This window comes from Mustelus asterias, chromosome 11, assembly GCF_964213995.1.
Source record: "Mustelus asterias chromosome 11, sMusAst1.hap1.1, whole genome shotgun sequence".
In the NCBI taxonomy this organism is placed as follows: domain Eukaryota; kingdom Metazoa; phylum Chordata; class Chondrichthyes; order Carcharhiniformes; family Triakidae; genus Mustelus; species Mustelus asterias.
Genome location: NC_135811.1, coordinates 38,939,953 through 38,961,631, shown reverse-complemented (window position 1 = coordinate 38,961,631; position 21,679 = coordinate 38,939,953). Strand labels below are relative to the sequence as shown.

The window sequence follows — 21,679 nt, the reverse complement described above, 5'->3', positions numbered from 1 at the left end:
ATCACCTTCACATGGTCCATCTCTGACACTTTCTTGACTTCCCTGTCTGCATTTTCACCAGTATCCATTACAAGCTCACCGACTCCCACAACTACAGCAACTACCAGACTCCCACAATTACCTTGACTTCACACTCCACATCCTGTAAGGACTTCATCCCATTATCTCAGTTCCTTCGCCTCCGCTGCATCTGTTCTGATTTGTCTTCCTTCTTCCTCAATTGTGGTTTTCTACCCACTGTGATTGGCAGGGCTCTCAACCATATCTAACCTCCCTCAGGTCACTGCTCTCACACACACCCCCGCCCTCCCTCCCAGAACCAGGAGAGGGTCCCCCTTGTCCTCACTTTTCACCCTGCAGTCTCCGCATTCAAAGGATCATCCTCTGCCATTTCCGCCAACTCCAGCATGATGCCATCACTCAACACATCTTCCCCTCACTCCCCTGTCAGCATTCCACAGGGACCATTCTCTCCGGGACATCCTCCATCACACCCAAACCTTCGCTCATGGCACCTTCCCATGCAATCATAGTAGGTGTACCGTTTACCTCCTCCCTGCTCACCATCCATGATCCTAAACACCCCTTTCAGGTAAAACAGCGCTCTTATTCATTCATTTTTATCATCCTGCTTTCTCACTTCCATTTCCATTCTTCTTCTTGCACCCATCGCCCTCCCCCCTACTTTCAGGCCAATTGCCTTAACTATCTGTACCTCTGTTCTGCCACTCACACATTCTGATCACTTGATGGACACTTTTGGCACCTCTCGCAGCCTTCTTCTTCCTTATTTACATTCCTTTTGTCCAATTACAGCCCCACTCTCCCACCCTCATAGTATAAATCTTCTCTGATTTTGTTTGCTCTTAGCTCTGACAAAGGGTCATTCAGACTCGAAAAGTTGGCTCCATTCTCTCTCCACAAATGCTGTCAGACCTGCTGAGATTTTCCAGCATTTTCTGTTTTTCTTTCAGATTCCAGCATGTGCAGTACTTTGTTTTTACCTTTCAAGTACTGCTGGTTAATGCGATTTACACTCTGTACCAAAGAGAGAAGCATTTTTTCCCAGTTTTATCCGAGAAACCTTTTGGGTCCTACAAATGACACTCTACTGCAATAAGAAGCCAATGAGTTTCAGGCAAGGACGTTGCCCACCAATTTTGAGGTCTGCTCACAGATTGAGTCAGGCATGCTGAGTTAGCCAAAGGGACCGTAGGCAAACAAAAAGAGTTAGCTTCAATCTCTGTTAGATCTTTGACAGCAATATTTAAAAGGATATCAGTGAATTCAATAGCAGCAACATCATTTCATACAATAAGCGTTTGCAATATGCCATAACTACTTTAAAAATTACAATATTTGCTTCAACAGAAGCACAAATTAAATTTGCTTTAAAACCTAAAGCACTATTACAGTTCGATGTGTTCTGAATTATCATACCTCCCCAGAATACAGAAAGGTTCAGTCCAAAAAAAACCCTAAATCACCCATAATTTGTGCCTGATATCAAGCAGAAACTTATAAAACATTGTCTGTTTTATTTAATTTACCAAACCTGTATGGACACATTTGAAAAATGTCTTGCGTTACAATTTGCACTAGCTAATACCTTAACCTCCTCCCTAATGTTATGTTTACAGTGTCAAAATTTAATTGTCGAGTTCACAGTTATAAACTTCAAGGTTATGTTCAAAACGTAGCTAAGAATTAGATTTATGAATCCAAACATAATATGGCATTTGAGAAAATGGTTTTCAAACTAAACTTACCATTACTAATCGGAAGCAATGGCAGTCAGTTAATTATAACGACACACATCTGATAATAATGACTGATTACAAACGGTAAGTGTCACCTGCCAAGGTATGTAAGGTACTTCAATACAGACTTATTTTGAACAGCAATTATAAATCGCTCCTTTTCAATGAGATAGAAGCATATTCCCCAGTATTCAGTATTGAGACCCCTGGAATTTTTAATATACATTAATGAGTTGGACTTGGGGGTAGAGGGCATCATTTTAAAATCTACATATGACACAAAATCTGGAACTGTAATAAACAATGAGGAAGATAGCAATAGGCTTCAAGAGGACATGGGCAGGCTGGCAGAACAGGGAGATACGTGGCAGAAGAAATTCAATGCAAAAAGTGTGAAGTGATAGATTTTGGTGGGAAGAATAAACGAAATGGCACAACTTAAAGGGGGTGCAAGAACAGAGAGACCTCGGGATATTTGTCCATAAACCTTTAGAGATGGCAGGGCAGGTTAACAGAGCAGTTAAAAAAGCTTATGGAAACTTAACTTCATAAATAAAAACGTACGGTTAAACATTGGGAAAAGCCAATTAAGAGGCATGGGAAGCACAGGCAGAAGGTCAGACACGATGTCCAATCAGATTCCCGGGATCGATTGAGGATCACAATATTACGTGGATGGCCACTTAAGTGACAGCTGGCATGAATCGTGGCCACATTGGGCCAGCGGGGTCAAGTGCACGGCGGGCATTGTGCCAAATGTTGGCCCACTGCAAAGTTTGAAGGTGGAGTGCAGAGATCACCGAGGCATCAATGCCTGCAGAATCGCCAGTGCTGGTGAACACAGCAGGAGGGAGGGGAGTTCTGGTGGCCATAAAGTCCCATGTTTCCCAGACGACTGCCTCAGAGCCCTGGTTGAGGTAGTCACAGCCAGGACAGATAGGTTGATGCCCATGGATGGAAGGAGGAGGTCACCCCACCTCACCAAGTAGGCAATGACCAGCGAGGTCAGTAGGAATGACATTGTCTGGCGCACCTGGAGCCAGTGACAGAAAGGGTTCAATGGACTTCGGCATCTGGCATGGGTGAGTGTGTATTGTCCTGTGTGGGGACAGAGGAAGAGCATCCATTCATTGTTGGATTGAAGCATTGCAGGGCATCTCAGATCACACACCTGTCCATGCATCTCATGGCTGGAGAGAAGAATATGAAGCCTTGGGTCCATCAAAAAGTCAGGTGTCCAAAGGGCTGATAATATTCTCTACCCTCTTGGGGGTGACCTGAGTTGGGGGTGAAGGGTTGAATACGCAATGGAGCTCTGGAATTGCTTGCAAGGGAAACATAGCCACAACAACTGGGAGAGTGCAGCCACTGATGGTGGGGTATCAAACCTGCCATCCTCACCAGCCATGTGATGGGAGCATTGGAGAGTGCGAGCATGGAGGGAGGTTGTCAGGTAAGGCTAGAGTATCCGAGGAAGGTAAGAGCCCATTGGGCAGAATCATGACGGGTTGAGGATGAAAGTGATGAATGGATGTCTCATCCCTCAGAATGGCTTCAGCTATGCATTGGTCTTTGAGACACAGGACACCCGTCATAGTGAGCACGATCAAGAGTTTGCACAGGGTGTTTTTGATTTCTTTCCCTCTCACCGTTTTCTGTAGATTATCCAGCTGGATATCATCTCTGTGTTTTGTAATTGTTGTCACCATTAAACTCTTGCTCACAAACAGTGCCCTCTGTGCTCAAATGGTTTTGCCTCATAAACGGCTGTGGAAAAATGGTAAGAGTTTTAACAACACCAGGTTAAAGTCCAGTTAAAGTAAAGTTGGACTTTAACCTGGTGTTGTTAAAACTCTTACTGTGTTTACCCCAGTCCAACGCCAGCATCTCCACATTGTGGAAAAATGTACAGGGGATAAATGTTTATTAGTCAGATTTTGGGCTCATGGAGTGGTTAAGTGTAAGGTGTTTAAGATTGGGGTGATGCCCATGGACTCTGTGGAGGGAAAGGCATGACAGACTACCCAAAACAAATGCTGAATCAGGCCTCTCTTGTGTGAGCCGGATGTGACCCTGCTCACCCTGCCTACCAGGGATCTGCATCCGACTGGACATCTGTGACTTCTTCTATCTCTGTCTATCTTCTATCTCTGTCTATCTTCTATCTCTGTCTATCTTCTATCTCTGTCTATCTTCTATCTCTGTCCTTGGGTGCTTGACATGCATCACCAGCCACCTCTTCAAAGGATACCCCTTGTCACTAATCAACCACCCTTTGAGGAAAGTTGGAGCAGTGAAGAGCCTTGACGCTTGTATGTAGGCATCATGAGAGCTGCCCAGATACCTTGCACAGGCCTGCAGAATCTGCATTCTGTGGTCACAGACTATCTGAATGCTCATTGACTGGAATCTCTTCCTGTTCACAAATGCACCCGACTGGCCGGTTAGCATCTTGATGGCCACATGGGTGCAATCTATGGCATCTTGGATGTGAGGGAGACCTGCAATGGTGGCAAAGCATCTGGCCCAATCTGGCTGACTTGGTCCATCCTGAAATAAATGAATGTTCTAACATGCCGAAACAGAATGTCAGTTACCAGCTTAACACATCTGTGTGCAGGTGACTGCGGGATTCTGCAAAGATCACCCACTTCACCCTGGCGTCGGCATCTTGAAACCCATTGTACAAAGAACCCCAGCTTTTGTCGCGACACTACGGACTTCCTACAGAAACTCAACACACATGGAGCAGTTGAACCAGGAGCACTCCTCGTCACAATGGATGTCTCGGCACTCTACACCAGCATCCCCCACGATGATGGCATTGCTGCAACGGCCTCAGTACTCAATGCCGTCAACTGCCAGTTTCCAGATGCAATTTTACAACTCATCCGCTTCATCCTGGACCACAATATCTTCACCTTCAACAACCAGTTCTTCATCCAGACACACGGAACAGCCATGGGGACAAAATTCGCACCTCAATATGCCAACATCTTCATGCACAGGTTCGAACAAGACGTCTTCACCGCACAGGACCTTCAACCGATGCTATACACTAGATACATCGATGACATTTTCTTCCTTTGGAGTCATGGTGAGCAATCACTGAAACAACTATATGATGACATCAACAAATTCCATCCCACCATCAGACTCACCATGGACTACTCTCCGGAATCGGTTGCACTCTTGGACACACGCATCTCCATTAAGGACGGTCACCTCAGCACCTCACTGTACCGCAAACCCACGGATAACCTCATGATGCTCCACTTCTCCAGCTTCCACCCTAAACACGTAAAAGAAGCCATCCCCTACGGACAAGCCCTCCGAATACACAAGATCTGCTCGGATGAGGAGAATCGCAACAGACACCTCCAGACGCTGAAAGATGCCCTCATAAGAACAGGATATGGCGCTCGACTCATCGATCAACAGTTCCGACGCGCCACAGCGAAAAACCGCACCGACCTCCTCAGAAGACAAACACGGGACACGGTGGACAGAGTACCCTTCGTCGTCCAGTACTTCCCCAGAGCGGAGAAGCTACGGCATCTCCTCCGGAGCCTTCAACATGTCATTGATGAAGACGAACATCTCGCCAAGGCCATCCCCACACCCCCACTTCTTGCCTTCAAACAACCATGCAACCTCAAACAGACCATTGTCCGCAGCAAACTACCCAACCTTCAGGAGAACAGTGACCATGACACCACACAACCCTGCCACAGCAACCTCTGCAAGACGTGCCGGATCATCGACACGGATGCCATCATCTCACGTGAGAACACCATCTACCAGGTACACGGTACATACTCTTGCAACTCGGCCAACGTTGTCTACCTGATACGCTGCAGGAAAGGATGTCCCGAGGCATGGTACATTGGGGAAACCATGCAGACGCTACGACAACGGATGAATGAACACCGCTCGACAATCACCAGGCAAGACTGTTCTCTTCCTGTGGGGAAGCACTCCAGCAGTCACGGGCATTCAGCCTTGGATCTTCAGGTAAGCGTTCTCCAAGGCGGCCTTCACGACACACAACAGCGCAGAGTCGCTGAGCAGAAACTGATATCCAAGTTCCGCACACATGAGGACGGCCTAAACCGGGATGTTGGATTTATGTCACATTATCAGTAACCCCCACAGCTTTCCCCCTGATCTTGCAGAATCTTACTAGCTGTTCTGTCTGGAGACAATACACATCACTTTAACCTGTGTTTAATGTTCCCTCCACCCACATTATCTGTACCTTTAAGACCTGGCTGGCTGTAGAGATTTGCATTCTAATTAGTATTCTGTAACTTGATTTCTGTGTCTCTGTGCACTGTTGGAGAAAAGATTTTCACTCCATCTGACGAAGGGGCAGCGCTCCGAAAGCTTATGGTATTTGCTACCAAATAAACCTGTTGGACTTTAACCTGGTGTTGTGAGACTTCTTAATGTGCTTACCCCAGTCCAACGCCAGCATCTCCACCTCATGACTTCCTTGAAAGCCACAGCCTTCTGTGGAAGAGGACCTCTGTCATGTCCATTGTAGTTTGAACACTGCCTGTACACCCATGCGGGGGCATGTTCTTTGTCCTCCCTGCTGTCCCTCATGACTCAGTGCCTGCCCCTCTGCCTGAGGTGGATGCATGTGACCACCAGGCCTCCTCCCTCTCTGTCCCCTGTCCTCCTCCTCAGAGGAGAGGTACTCCCTGCTGGATAAGCAATACATATCTGCAGATATGCAGATGGGGCTGACCCGTGTACAAAGAATAAGCGAGGGAACCAAATCTCTGGTGCCAGAGAGCAATATCCAGAGAGCTCCACACTGTGCTGAGCCCAACACAGAAATCATTCTCTCAAAACCACAAAACCCCACCCCAACTCACTCCCTGAAACTGCCAATTCCTCATCCAGCATCTGCTCTGTTCTCCTTTAATTCCGCTCTTGAATCCAAAAAGTTAAAAAATGGTTGGTCCCCCTGCCCATATTTTCCATGCGCAAACTGCAGTAATAATGCTGTGCCATGCAGAAGGCCATAAACCTAGAACAAAGGGACTTGCAAGCTCCCCTCAATAATCACATCAGGACAGCACAGTGACAAAATGGCTAGGACTCACAACGCCAAGGACGCAGGTTCAATTCTGGCCTTGGGTGACTGCCTGTGTGGAGTCTCCCCATGTCTGCATGTCTCCATTTCCTCCCACACTCCAAAGATGTGCAGCTTAGGTGGATTGGCCATGCTAAGTTGCCCGTTAGTGTCCCAAGATGTGTAGCTTCGATGGATTAGCCATGGTAAATATGTGGAGTTACAGGGATGGGGAGAGAACCTGGGTAACATACCCTGTCAGAGAGTTGGTGCAGACTCAATGGGCCAAATGGTTTCCTTCTAGACTGGAGGGATTATATGATTCTATGATGATGATCACCAAAAGTGACAATTACTGTTTATTTTTACAATGAGAATTGCATTGTGCGTGCCCCGTTCTATTCTCAGAATTTCTCCAACATTGAAAGAAAGTACATGGTAGTTCGACACTTCATTAAAGCGTGACCTCTTCAAGGGCAACATTTACACTGCGATATCAGATTTGAGGTCAGTACTGCGAATGGCCTTTGATAAGAAGAATCACCCAAATCCAATATGAAAAATGGGCATCATTCCTGATTGATCCTACACTCACTTTCAACTTCCTATCCTCAGACACTGACTTCGAGCACCTCCCCATCATGGAGGATAATGATATGGAGGAGAGATTTAAATAAGGGCAGATGAGGCCTCTTACAGAACACCACCAGGTTATTTATTGCAATAGGTCATCATTGATGACTAAAAAAAGGGGACATCCCAACAAACCTCAGCTGTAATGGTGACTTTGAGTTTTCTACTCTGATTTATCCAGAAAAATTACGTTCCTTCCCTTTTGGTCTTAAGACAACACTGTATGCTGAAGCAGCAGCACCACGGTATATTTCATTAAACCTACACTGATCTATACAGATAGCCACTATTGCAAAAGAGGATACAATCTGGACTTAGTGTTCTGTAAACAAACAAGCTTTTCCAATCATATAAGGTAAATCCATAAAACATAAGTTGTTGTGGGAGGACATTCTCCGATTGAGAACAGAAAACAAAATTGTCAGGTTATTCTGGTAAACAGGCATACCACTGGGACAGTACACTCAGAGGGCAATAGTATTGCAAATGAACAGGTGAAACATTCAGCCGACATCGCATCCCCTCACGAGAGACCTGCCAAAGTTAATGCTATCACTACGGCAGAAAAGGCAGCTAGTCAGGATGAGGAACTAACTCAGCTAACTCAGAGAATCCACCAGGATAACCATCAAAGTGCTTTTACTCAGAATCCCCGCCGGTGTTGTACTAATTAAGTTGCCCAAGGGAAACCAAGATGCACCTCTGAATCACAAACAAGAACAGCCTGTAAAAGAAGCTGATAAGGATGCAGGTCAGAGACATTGTGGTACCAGAACAACAGTCTGCAAATTAACTCCTTTATATCAGTGGCCAGGCAATCTTAAAGGATGTAAAATGTAGTGGCTAATTGTGAGCCCTGCAATTTAACCAGTAGGTCATCACTTATTAAATCATCACCACTGACTCCTGTAAAATCTACTCAATCAAGCAGAAAATCTTTTTTGGTTTTATTGGACACTTCCCCCATCATTGGGATATAATCTTGTTCTCACTTGTGTTAATAGACTCACTTCTTTCTTCTGGCTGACCCCCACAAAACCTGTTTCAGAGAACTCATTTGCCAATGCTATTGCTGACTTCATGACTGTAGCCGGTGCACCCAAATCTAACACTCCGAAAAAGGCAGAGCTATTATTCCAAGGTCTTTGAAAACTATTGTGAGCTAAAGAGGACTACATTAGACCAAAGCACAGCACATCATCTACAATCAATGGCAGAACATAATAACCAGGAGGTAATAGAAAGCTACAGATCGAACTGTTGGGAATCAGTGGAAATAAGAGGACTGCCATCATATCGGAAGTGCAACAACTATCATTAATAATGTGCTCACATCTGTATCAGGGACAGGACTGACTGGAACTCCATATTATCTAATGTATGGGGTGAGATGCATACACCACATACCCATGGTTCTTTAATTGCCTCCACACATTCTGACTCCTTGACTTGACAACAGTTAGATTTGAAACAAGAAATAATGTATGAAATTCATAAGATCAATTAGAGCACAAGGGGGATGAATACGCACAAGCAGCCAGCCAACAAAGCATGGCAACCCTTACATTACGAACAGGGGAGAAAGGCAAACTGAACTCTTTTATTTTTCTCACCATCTATCCATAAGCAGAGGCGTTTTCCTTTTTTGAAAGAGGCTGTGGGGTGTTTCCCCATGCCCTCTGGGCATGAAGTCAATTTTTAAAGTGGCTCACAGCAAATTCTCTTTAGGCTGAAATCAGAAATATTGTTTATTCTTACAGTCAAACCCAAGGGATAGTACTCACAACCATATACACACAAGCACATAAGAAGGTGAAAAGAAATAATAGAGGTTTACAGCTAGAAGTAACTTAAAGCATAAAGCACCAAACATATGGATACTAATTCATGTGAATGTCAGAGTCCAGTGAGGGTTCCTCCATGTCGATGTTGAAGTACAGACAGGTTCAGCTAGCTGAAAGCAGAAGTTGTAGAATTCCTTTAAGGTCGGTCAAGGAGTGGCAAGGTGAGGTTGGTAAACAGAAACTTGGTCTACTCCACATGCAGTGGCAGAAACCTTCCAAAGAATCAGACTTCGAGGAGGTTTAAACTTGAGGCAGGCTTTGTTGTCAGGCTGTAGTCTGGCTCTGGTTTTGAAAGGCTGGATGTTTAACAGCGCAGTAAGAAGTCTCACAACACCAGGTTAAAGTCCAACAGGTTTATTTGGCAGCACTAGCTTTCGGAGCCCCAAGCCCCTTCTTCAGGTGAGTGAGGACTCGTGTTCACAAACAGGGCATATAAAGACACAAACTCAATTTACAAGATAATGGGTGGAAAGCGAGTCTTTACAGGTAATCAAGTATTAAAGGTACAGACAATGTGAGTGGAGAGAGGGTTAAGCACAGGTTAAAGAGATGTGTATTGTCTCCAGCCAGGACAGTTAAAGAGACAATCCGAAAGCTAGTGCTGCCAAATAAACCTGTTGGACTTTAACCTGGTGTTGTGAGACTTCTTACTGCGCTTACCCCAGTCCAACGCCGGCATCTCCACATCATGTTTAACAGCGGACAGTCAGGGGGTCCACAATGTAACATTAACATTTTCCAAAGTCCAGAGGAGCTTAGATAATGTTGCCCACTGATGAGTCAGCGTCAGGTAAATAATCGGTTTCTATGCCTCTAGATAAAATCCATTGTTCACCTTAGGAGATGGATGGTGGCTATTAGTGCCTCAGCAGGTATAATAAGTTTTGATGACCCTCTCTTTGTTATACATCCAAGCTGGGGAATAGAGCATCTGCTGCTCCCTTATTTCATTGATTGTAATGGGTCTACACAATGATAGGTGTGAGATTTCACAAGGATGAGGATTGAGCTTTGTTCTGTAATTACTGTTGGAAGTTTCCAGAACTGCAGCCAGATTGCAAATCATGTGATCTGTAGTAACCATGTTTTTGGTTCAGCAAAGTCAGTTTTTAAATAGGCAGAAAGTAAGCTTTGATTTAAACAGTTTATGATCTCTTTCATGACTTTTGGACTTGATACTTAACAGGGGAGTGGGTTCAGGAAAGAAAGTTTGAACTAAGACCTGGTTTAAGACCCAAGTAGGAAGAAACCTGTACAAATACATTCAGTTATTAAAGAATTGTGAACATATTTTCTAATGAGCTAAATGGCAAAAAAATTCTTTAAATTGTCTCTGTAGATAATCTGGAGAGGTAGCCTGAAGATTGCAGAATGATGCAGTCATACACTGCCTTCTGAGACCCAGTCTGGAACACAAAACTAGATGCAGAGCTACTGATGATAGCATCACTGACTCATCCTCCTCCTCCAGCCAGTATTTGGCGGGGCCTCAAACACTGGTGTCACAAGAAACCACAACGGCACAAGCAGCAGCACAAGAGTCACAACAATGAAGGAAAGTAATAAGAACAAAGAACAAAGAACAATACAGCACAGGAACAGGCCCTTCGGCCCTCCAAGCCCGCGCCGCTCCCTGGTCCAAACTAGACCATTCTTTTGTATCCCTCCATTCCCACTCCGTTCATATGGCTGTCTAGATAAGTCTTAAACGTTCCCAGTGTGTCCGCCTCCACCACCTTGCCTGGCAGCGCATTCCAGGCCCCCACCACCCTCTGTGTAAAATATGTCCTTCTGATATCTGTGTTAAACCTCCCCGCCTTCACCTTGAACCTATGACCCCTCGTGAACGTCACCACTGACCTGGGGAAAAGCTTCCCACCGTTCACCCTATCTATGCCTTTCATAATTTTATACACCTCTATTAAGTCTCCCCTCATCCTCCGTCTTTCCAGGGAGAACAACCCCAGTTTACCCAATCTCTCCTCATAACTAAGCCCCTCCATACCAGGCAACATCCTGGTAAACCTCCTCTGTACTCTCTCCAAAGCCTCCACGTCCTTCTGGTAGTGTGGTGACCAGAACTGGACGCAGTATTCCAAATGCGGCCGAACCAACTTTCTATACATCTGCAACATCAGACCCCAACTTTTATACTCTATGCCCCGTCCTATAAAGGCAAGCATGCCATATGCCTTCTTCACCACCTTCTCCACCTGTGACGTCACCTTCAAGGATCTGTGGACTTGCACACCCAGGTCCCTCTGCGTATCTACACTCTTTATGGTTCTGCCATTTATCGTATAGCTCCTCCCTACATTATTTCTACCAAAATGCATCACTTCGCATTTATCAGGATTGAACTCCATCTGCCATTTCTTTGCCCAAATTTCCAGCCTATCTATATCCTTCTGTAGCTTCTGACAATGCTCCTCACTATCTGCAAGTCCTGCCAATTTTGTGTCGTCCGCAAACTTACTGATCACCCCAGTTACACCTTCTTCCAGATCATTTATATAAATCACAAACAGCAGAGGTCCCCAGAGCCCTGCGGAACACCACTAGTCACAGGCCTCCAGCCGGAAAAAGACCCTTCCACTACCACCCTCTGTCTTCTGTGACCAAGCCAGTTCTCCACCCATCTAGCCACCTCCCCCTTTATCCCATGAGATCCAACCTTTTTCACCAGCCTACCATGAGGGACTTTGTCAAACGCTTTACTAAAGTCCATATAGACGACATCCACGGCCCTTCCCTCGTCAACCATTCTGGTCACTTCTTCAAAAAACTCCACCAGATTAGTGAGGCATGACCTCCCTCTCACAAAACCATGCTGACTATCGTTAATGAGTTTATTCCTTTCTAAATGCGCATACATCCTATCTCTAAGAATCTTCTCCAACAACTTCCCCACCATGGACGTCAAGCTCACCGGCCTATAATTACCCGGGTTATCCTTCCTACCCTTCTTAAATAACGGGACCACATTAGCTATCCTCCAATCCTCTGGGACCTCACCTGCGTCCAGTGACGAGACAAAGATTTGCGTCAGAGGCCCAGCGATTTCATCTCTCGTCTCCCTGAGCAGCCTTGGATAGATTCCATCAGGCCCTGGGGATTTGTCAGTCTTTATATTCTCTAACAAACCTAACACTTCCTCCCTTGTAATGGAGATTTTCTCCAACGGTTCAACACTCCCCTCCGAGACACTCCCAGTCATCACATCCCTCTCCTTTGTGAATACCGACGCAAAGTATTCATTTAGGATCTCCCCTACTTCTTTGGGCTCCAAGCATAATTCCCCACTTTTGTCCCTGAGAGGTCCGATTTTTTCCCTGACAACCCTTTTGTTCCTAACGTATGAATAAAATGCCTTGGGATTCTCCTTAATCCTGTCTGCCAAGAACATTTCGTGACCTCTTTTTGCTCTTCTAATTCCCCGTTTGAGTTCTTTCCTACTTTCTTTGTACTCCTCCAGAGCTCCCTCCGTTTTTAGCTGCCTGGACCTAACATACGCCTCTCTTTTCTTTTTGACCAGTCCCTCAATTTCCCTGGTTATCCACGGTTCTCGAATCCTGCCCTTCCTATCCTTCTTTTTTACAGGCACATGCCTGTCCTGTAGCCCTAACAACCGTTCCTTAAAAGACTCCCACATGCCAGATGTGGATTTACCCTCAAACAGCCTCTCCCAATCAAGAGCTGCCAATTTCTGCCTAATCCCACTAAAGTTAGCCTTCCCCCAATCCAACACCTTACCTTGGGACACCACTCATCCTTTTCCATCACTATCCTAAAGCTAACAGAATTGTGGTCACTATTTGCCACATGTTCCCCTACCGAAACTTTGAAGACCTGACCGGGCTCATTCCCCAGTACTAGGTCCAGTATAGCCCCCTCTCTAGTCGGGCTATCTACATATTGTTCCAAAGAACCCTCCTGTATGCATTTTACAAATTCCTCCCCATTCAGAGTCCCAGCTCTCAGCGATTTCCAGTCTATACCAGGGAAATTGAAGTCTCCCACTACAACAACCCTATTTTTCCTGCACCTATCCAATATCTCCTGACATATCCGTTCTTCCACTTCCCTTGGGCTGTTGGGGGGCCTGTAGTAGTGACTGCGCCCTTCCTGTTTCTAAGCTCCACCCAGAGTGACTCGTTACACAACCCCTCTGAATTTTCCTCCTTCTGCACCGCTGTAATATGCTCTCCAACTAATACTGCTACTCCCCCACCTCTTTTGGCCCCTCCTCTGTCTCGTCTAAAACACTTGTACCCCGGAATATTCAGCTGCCAGTCCTGTCCCTCTTTCAACCAAGTCTCTGTCACCGCAACCACATCCAAATTCCTCGTGAGCATTAAGGCCCTAAGTTCGTCTGTCTTACCTGCTACGCTCCTTGCATTGAAGTATAAGCACTCCAGACCTCCAGGCCCAGTGAGGTCATCCTCCCCCAGAGTGCTCTTCTCCTTTGCCAGCCTTGTTCCAGCCCCAAGCTCGTCCCCAGCCTCTACACTTGTAGACCTAATATTTTGATCCCCACCCCCCTGCCATACTAGTTTAAACCCCCCCGAACTGCACTAGCAAAACTCCCAGCCAGGATATTCGTGCCCTTCCAACTTAGTTGTGACCCGTCCTTCTTGTACAGGTGCCATCCTCTCCTGAAAACTTCCCATTGATCTAGGAAAATGAAGCCCTCCCTCCTGGACCAGTCCTTTAGCCAAGCATTCAATTGTACTAACTCCCTATTCCTTGCCTCACTGGCATGAGGCATTGGGAGCAGCCCAGAGATGGCCACCCTGGAGGCCCTACTTTTTAGCCTATTTCCCAACTCCCTGAATTGCTCTCGTAGGATCCCCCTGCTCTTCCTATCTACGTCATTTGCACCAATGTGTACAATGACATCCGTTTCTTTATCTTCCCCTTTTAATATGCCTCCTATCCTCTCGGAGACATCCATGACCCCAGCACCAGGTAGGCAGACTACCATCCTGGAGTCCCATTCGCACCCACAGAATCGCCTGTCTGTGCCTCCAACCGACGCATCCCCCACCACTATTGCTCTCCTAACCCCTCTCTTTCCTTTCCGGGCCACAGAGCCTGACTGTGTGCCAGTGACCTGGTCACTGTGGCTTACCCCTGGAGAGTCACCCTCCTCCACACTATCCAAAACAATATACTTGTTTTGGAGTGGGACAACCACAGGTGACCCCTCCTCTAATTGCTCACTCCCCTCCCCTCTCACACCTGTCGCCGAGCCCTTCCTATTATGAGAGACAGCCACTGGAGTACTCTCTGGGACGTTACCCTTCTGACCTTTACTCCTCCTAACTGTGACCCACGTGTCTTCCTCCCGATGCCCCGGTGTAACTAGTTCCCTATAACTCATGTCAATTATTCTCTCATTCTCCCTGACTAGACCAAGTTCAGCAATCTGCAGCTCCAGTTCCGTGACACGGTCCCTCAGGAGCTGCAGTTCCACGCACCTGGCACAAATGTGAACCTCTGGGAGGCTAGGTGTTTCCAGGAACTCCCACATCCCACACCGGAAGCACCGAACTGGCCTATCACTCATAGTTACCCTTATCCTATATAGGTTTGGATAAAAATAACTTACCTTGCCTCGCCCTTTCAGCCTAAGCCCTGTGAGCCAAAGCCCTTATAGCTCACACTCTGCTTCCCACACACTCCACTGCCTGCTCCCGACGCTGCCCGCTGTATAGTGCAGCTGGCTTTTTATGCTCCAGTCGAACAAAGAGGTCGAATCCCCCAGGTAACTGACTTGTATACTAATATTCCAAAAGATGCGAAAACATCAAGTCTCTTGATGATGTGACTAGTCTCAATTGAAAAAAGGACTGAGGTGCTATTGATTTACTTTAGCCGTAATTATCCTTTCACTTGTTATAATGATTACTATCCTGTGAATTATTGTTTTGTGAATTGTTAAATACAGTGCTTATCTCCAAACTTGACTGACAGAAGATTTGATTCCAGACCTTCTTTTCAATGATGGCAGTACAAGTTTAACATGGATACAAAAGCATCATCTCCCAGCAACTCACAACAATTTGTCTATGCTTATAAGGATACCCCTTCAATTTGGCATCATATCAATACATCAGCTTCAACCACTTGTGCTATCACATGGTTCTATTTATCAGCCTACACAAGTTGAGTTCGATGCCACAATCTTAACTAAGACAAGGACGGGATTTTCCAGCCCTGTTCGTCCCGAAACCGGAAAATCCCGCTCCAGCTCAATGGACCTTTTCATGAGCCACCCCGCGCCTTCTATGATTCCGGTGGCAGGCAGAACGGTAAAATTTATCCCTTGAAATTAAATCAGTTCAAAAGGAAAATGAACTGGTGGCAAGACCCTATGCAACCATGTGAACCTTCAAGAAGAAAATCTAGCTTTACAGGTGTCAGCTGGGTACCCTGGTGAAAAGGACCAACATAAGCAATGATTTGAGCAGGTGAAACATTGCTACTTTATTGATTGGAATAAGTAGAAAAATTACCCTCAGTAGGAGGATTATAAAATATTCCCAATCTGCATCCCCAACAACTGATGTTCCCAGTGCTACAATATCTTCATTAACACATAGTTTTATAAGGGCATGATATGCAATCATTGCGAATCACCCAAAGAATCAGGGGTGTTTGATCAACTTCCCCTATTCAGAAAAATGTCCTTAATTCAGCTCCATCATTCTGCCTTTGGCACCACAGTAAACCCATGATTTTATTCCCTGTTGTCGATGGGTTTCCCTACAATTCAACAATATTTGTTCCTCAAAATTTTGCCCTAACTACTTTAAGAACACTTGGAGTTACGACAGGATGGATGAGATTAATTAAATGCTCACTGACAACTGCAAGACAAAGAATTCCAATTTGCAGATGGCAAGTATTGTTCGGTGAATACTGCCTGCCCCAAGATTGACATTCGAATGGTTCTAGACAATTTCTTTTTAAACATCTTCCGGATATGGGCAGTGCATGTGGAATGCCAGAAGAGTCCTATTGCTTAAACAACTTACACTATAGCTCGGCCTTTTCCGGCCTTACATGCCCCATCGCCACTGCAAGCGAGGGTAGAGAATTTGGACCTCAACCAAATCTCCGATTGCTGCAGCAGGGCCAGAAAATCCTGCTGGCGTGAACAGCTAGAAAATTCCACCCAAATGTACTGAGATCAAGAATTTTTCCCAAGTTTACTTGACTCGTATTTGAATGTGTGGCAACAAATGTGACGGACCCATGCACCATAACATTGGTCAAATGTAATGACACAAGGGCAGACATGCGGACATTTTTTAAAAGTTCATTCGTTGGACATGGGCGTTGCTGGCTGGCCAACATTTGTTGCCCATCCTTAGTTGCCCTTGCACGGTAGCTGAGAGTCAACCACATTGCTGTGGCTCTGGAGTCACATATAGGCCAGACCAGACAAGGATGGCAGATTTCCTTCCCTAAAGGACATTAGTGAGCCAAATGGGTTTTTCCATGGAGGAAGGGACCTTCTTTGTGTCACAAGGTTATCTTCTCAGGGGACATACACCTGTGAAAATGATAATTGAATTTTCCAGCCATCCCTGCTGGCAGGATCTTCTGGTCCCATCAATGGCAACCCCACACAGTGGGCTCTCCAGTGGCAGGGGGTGCAAGCCATGCGAAACATTGTAAACAACTGCGGGATCAGAGGATCCCACTGGTGGCCAATGGTGGGCCGCCTCCACTGCCAGAAAACACATCATGGGAGGGGTGGTGGGGTTTGGAAAATCCCGCCCTATGTTTCCAATGACATTTCTATCCGGAACACATCAAAACTTCCCAGTATCAAAGTTTATTCACTTTACTCCCAATGCAAGCTTGTTGGCTGGCATTCAGTCACGAATAAACTACAAACAGCATTTGCTTATGCCAGCAGAACCTTACCAATTCAGAATCAATCAAACCTAATCTCTCTACTGACTTATCATCTGGAGCGAAGTTTGAAAACATTTCTCCACCAATATACCAATCTGAAGTTTACAGAGCAGCCGTGCCTGTGAATCTGTTGACTTCATCAAATCGAGTGATTCTTCCAGAATTCACAAAAAATGTTCTACATTAATAAACATCTGCTCACTCCAAAGTCTGCTGGCAGAGTCTCTCCTCACACTGGATCAATGGAACAGAGATCAAGTTCACAGCCTCAAAAAAGACTGGGGACTTTATTAAGCTTCAAAAATCACTTTTGTTACTGGTCTTCAAACTATTGACAAATAACTTCTCTCCACAGGCAATGGCATTGGAATCAATAGCCTTGTGACAGCTTATGTCCCTTTTAAAACTCCAGTCTAAATCAGGTCCCTTGGTCATGATATAGAGATTATTTTCTCAATAACCTCAAACTCTGCACCCAAGAGAAAAAGCTAAACTTGCTATGCCTAAATTTCATACCCAACTTCACTACCAAGAAAACCACACTCAGAGATACTGTTTAGTTAGCTAAACCCATCAGATGGAAATTGGATATTCACCTTACAATACAATTGATAAAACACACAGTAATCTATTAATAGCAGTGAATGATCTTTAATTTAGGTCACACTAAGACCTCGGGGTCATTCAGGACCCTGGTAATAGACAGGCATTCGTATGACCGGGTGACCAGTTCACTCTTGGAGCCCAATTCCACTTTCAATTCCATTTCTATGGAATAGATTTCCTTCAAGCAGAAGAATTCACTAAACAGGAGTTCCTTATCTGTCATAGATGCAAGAAATTGAAGCAATTTGGAAATGGTTCAGATTAGGCAAACTGTCCTGAATCCTCCACCCTAATTTGACAAGATTATTGGTGAGGTTTCTTTTTGAGAAATGGATCCTATGCTGTGATTTGGGCTTCCAGGTGTTGCAGCTGTGGTCTGGACATAGGCAACTGCCTGATGACATAGAGTCATAGAGTCATAGAGGTTTAGAGCATGGAAACAGGCTCTTCGGCCCAACTTGTCCATGCCATCCTTTTTTTAAAAAACCCCTAAGCTAATCCCAATTGCCCGCATTTGGCCCATATCCCTCTATATCCATCATACCCATGCAACTATCTAAATGCTTTTTAAAAGACAAAATTGTACAGGACTATTAAGTAACATCTTCTAAAGATGTCACTCGCTGTGGACACACACTGATATATTAAATCCTTGAGATTCAGAAATTCCTACACCTCTCGTACTATTTATACACCAATTAAACTTAGCAAGCTTAGTACAGTGCTTAGCCAGTTACAGGACATGGAGTGGCTTTTTACCTTCACCAATTACTCTGTCAAGGTTACTATTGGAAGGGCATAATGCTTGCTGTTGCACATTGAATTGAATAATGTTTGGTGGGCTCCAGATTGGCTTCAGGCTATAAGTCGGGTTGTTATAGAGGAAAAGCCAGGGTTAGCTTCTGTAACTAAATCTGCAATTGAATGGATCACTGATACTGCTTCAAGAGCATTTGGCAGTATTTTATGTCTTCTCATACGTCATTCAAGTATTCACTATGATTGGGATATTGATCCTCATTTTGATTATTAAGTAACACCTTTTCTCCAACAGTTAAATATAATGCCATCATCTTTTGTAAAGTTTCTTCTTCTGGATAATATAGATTTCTTCGAATTTGGGAATGGCATCTGATCACAGCAATGAACAATTTTGCTGTCCATCTACCAATGGGTGTGCAAGACTCATCTTCCTCCAACACATCTCATTAGAACCCACCACCTCATCAACTGCATTCAATTATTGATTGCTAACCTTCGTAGACGTGGCTCAGCATGTCAAGCTTCCGCCAGTTCATCAGACATTAGGACTTCACCTTGATTCACATGACGGGGCGGGATGGACAAGTTGGGCTGAAGGACCTGTTTCCATGCTGTAAACCTCTATGACTCTGTGACTGTGACTCTGTGTCTGCCTAAGCTAGTGACATTTTGTCCTACCCATCATATCAATCACAGGAGACTAGTATACAGATGAAGCAATTGGGGAAGCTAATAGAATGGTATCATATAGTGTGAGAGGAATCAATTCCAAAAGTTGGGAGGTCATACTTCAATTGTGCAGGGCATTGGTGAGACCACATCTGGAGTATTGTGTACTGTATTAGTTTCCTTATCTCAAGAAAGAAGCAAATGCATAAGAAGCAGTTCCGAGAAGGCTTATTAGACAAATGCCAGGAATGGGCAGGTTGTCTTATGAGGAACGTTTGGACAGATTAGATTTGCATCCACTAGAGTTTAGAAGAGAAAGAGGTGACTTTAGTGAAACCTTTAAACTCCTAAAGGGTATTGACATGGTGCATATGAAACTGAAGATTCCTGTTGTCAGAGAATCTAGAACTAGGGGTCACTGTTTAAAAATAAGGGGTCGCTCAGAGATGAGGAGAATTTGTTCATGCAGAGAGTCATGAGTCTCTGGAACTCTTCCTCAAAAGACAGTGGAAGCAGAATCTTTGAATATTTTTAAGGCAGAGCTAGTTAGATTCTCAATTAAAAAGGGTGTGAAACGTTATTGGGATAGGCAGGAGGGGCCAAATGGCCTACTCCTGCTCCTAATTGGCATGTTTATATGTTCAAAGATTTGAAATGCCCCTGTCCAAATCAATGGTGATGAAGTGGAAATGGTCGAGAGCTTCAAGTTTCTAAGCGTCCAGATAACCAACAACCTGCCCTGGTCTTTCCACACTGACGTTATAGTTAAGAAAGCCCACCAATGCCTCTACTTTCTCAGGAGGCTAAGAAAATTCAGAATGTCTGCTACAATTCTCACCAATTTTTGTAGATGCACCATAGAAAGCAAATGTCCCACAGCTTGGTATGGCTCCTGCTCTGACCAAGACCGCAAGAAACTACAAAGGGCTTGAACATAGCCCAGTCCATGACTTAAACCAGCCTCCCACCCATTGACTCCATCTACACTTCCCATTGCCTTGGAAAAGCAGCCAGCATAATCAAGGATCCCATGCACCCCGTACATACTCTCTTCCACCTTCATCCGTCAGGAAAAAGATACAAAAGTCTGAGATCACATACCAAACGACTCAAGAACAGCTTCTTCCCAGCTGCCATCAGACTTTTGAATGGACATACCAGCTGTGACTGTAACACTATATTCTGCACCCTCTCCTTTCCTTCTCCTCTAAAACACTATGAATGGCATGTTCTGTCTGTATAGCATGCAGGAAACAATACTTTTCGCTGCATCCCAATACATGTGACAATAATAAATCAAATTAATCTAAAGTTTGGCCATGGGATGATTTAGAGGAGCATTTCTGTTGCACGTGCTTGGACTAACGTACATCTTGAGGTACTAGCATTATTTATTGCACTCTTGAGACCTCACTTGATAGATATTGGCACTCTGTTGAATGTATCACTTGCAGACATCACTTAGTTAAGACTCCCAACCGTTGCTTCCACTCATGCTGGTCCAGAGGGGTGTGTGAAGGGATCCAGTCATAATAATGGAGTGATATGATTAAAGGATTAAAGGAGTGATAGGATTAAAGAAGGGATTAGAAAATTACAAGCATGGTTCATCTGCTCAAAAGACATTCAGAAACATACCTGGAAATACTTGTGTACTCAAGGACACTGGCATATTGTCCCCAGCCCCTAACATAATGCAGTTTCAGAAAAACAGGAACGAGTCCCTGAAAATCATGGATACTTCACCTGAGTACGGTATTGATACGGATTTTGTAAATAGTCGTTTCAAGTTACCACAATGTAACAATGGATAACTTTATTTTCTACAGATGCTCCGAAATCTTGTCAACTGAATCCAGGAAGCTTAGTTCTAATCTTGTGTGGCTGGGAAGTCACCACTGTTTGCACCTCTCAGCACCAGAGTTCCTGGCTGTGTCTGCCTTTTCTTAAGAATTAAACAGCTTGAATTTTAACTAGAAACTGACAATAATGCGACTTTATTTGGGAAATGGAATGGAACAAAATCTACTTATCAAGAGGCAAGACCCCCCCCAAACATAAAAATGATTAATTATGCAGCTTAGAAAGAGTATAAATATTGGAAACATACTGTGGATTTTTAGCTTTGTTGGCTTCACTCCAGCATTTCTCATGGTAAATGTACTGCTATTTAGTACAGCAATGATAGTTCTCCTCTTAATTGGGATCTTATGTCGCTAAACTCTAGCTTTCTACTCAGGGATTTAAGGTAAATGCTACTTTAAATGTCAATGGATATCTTAAATGACTTATTGTAACAAATATTTAGACTTTCTATTATTAGAACTATAAACATTGTAATTGAATTTCCCATCAAATGTGAATTGCATGTTCATAGAATCCTACAGTGCAAA

At 44.6% G+C, this 21,679-nt stretch overlaps 1 protein-coding gene across 1 annotated transcript in view; it reads right to left on the bottom strand.

The window, feature by feature from the left end:
* Positions 1–17,910: 17,910 nt before the first annotated feature.
* Positions 17,911–21,679, bottom strand: part of tcerg1l (transcription elongation regulator 1 like) — a 92,785-nt gene continuing 89,016 nt past the window's right edge. Inside the window, exon 5 of the mRNA XM_078222906.1 lies at positions 17,911–18,071. Coding sequence (XP_078079032.1) covers positions 17,911–18,071 — 161 coding nt within the window. The remainder of the gene's footprint in view (positions 18,072–21,679) is intronic.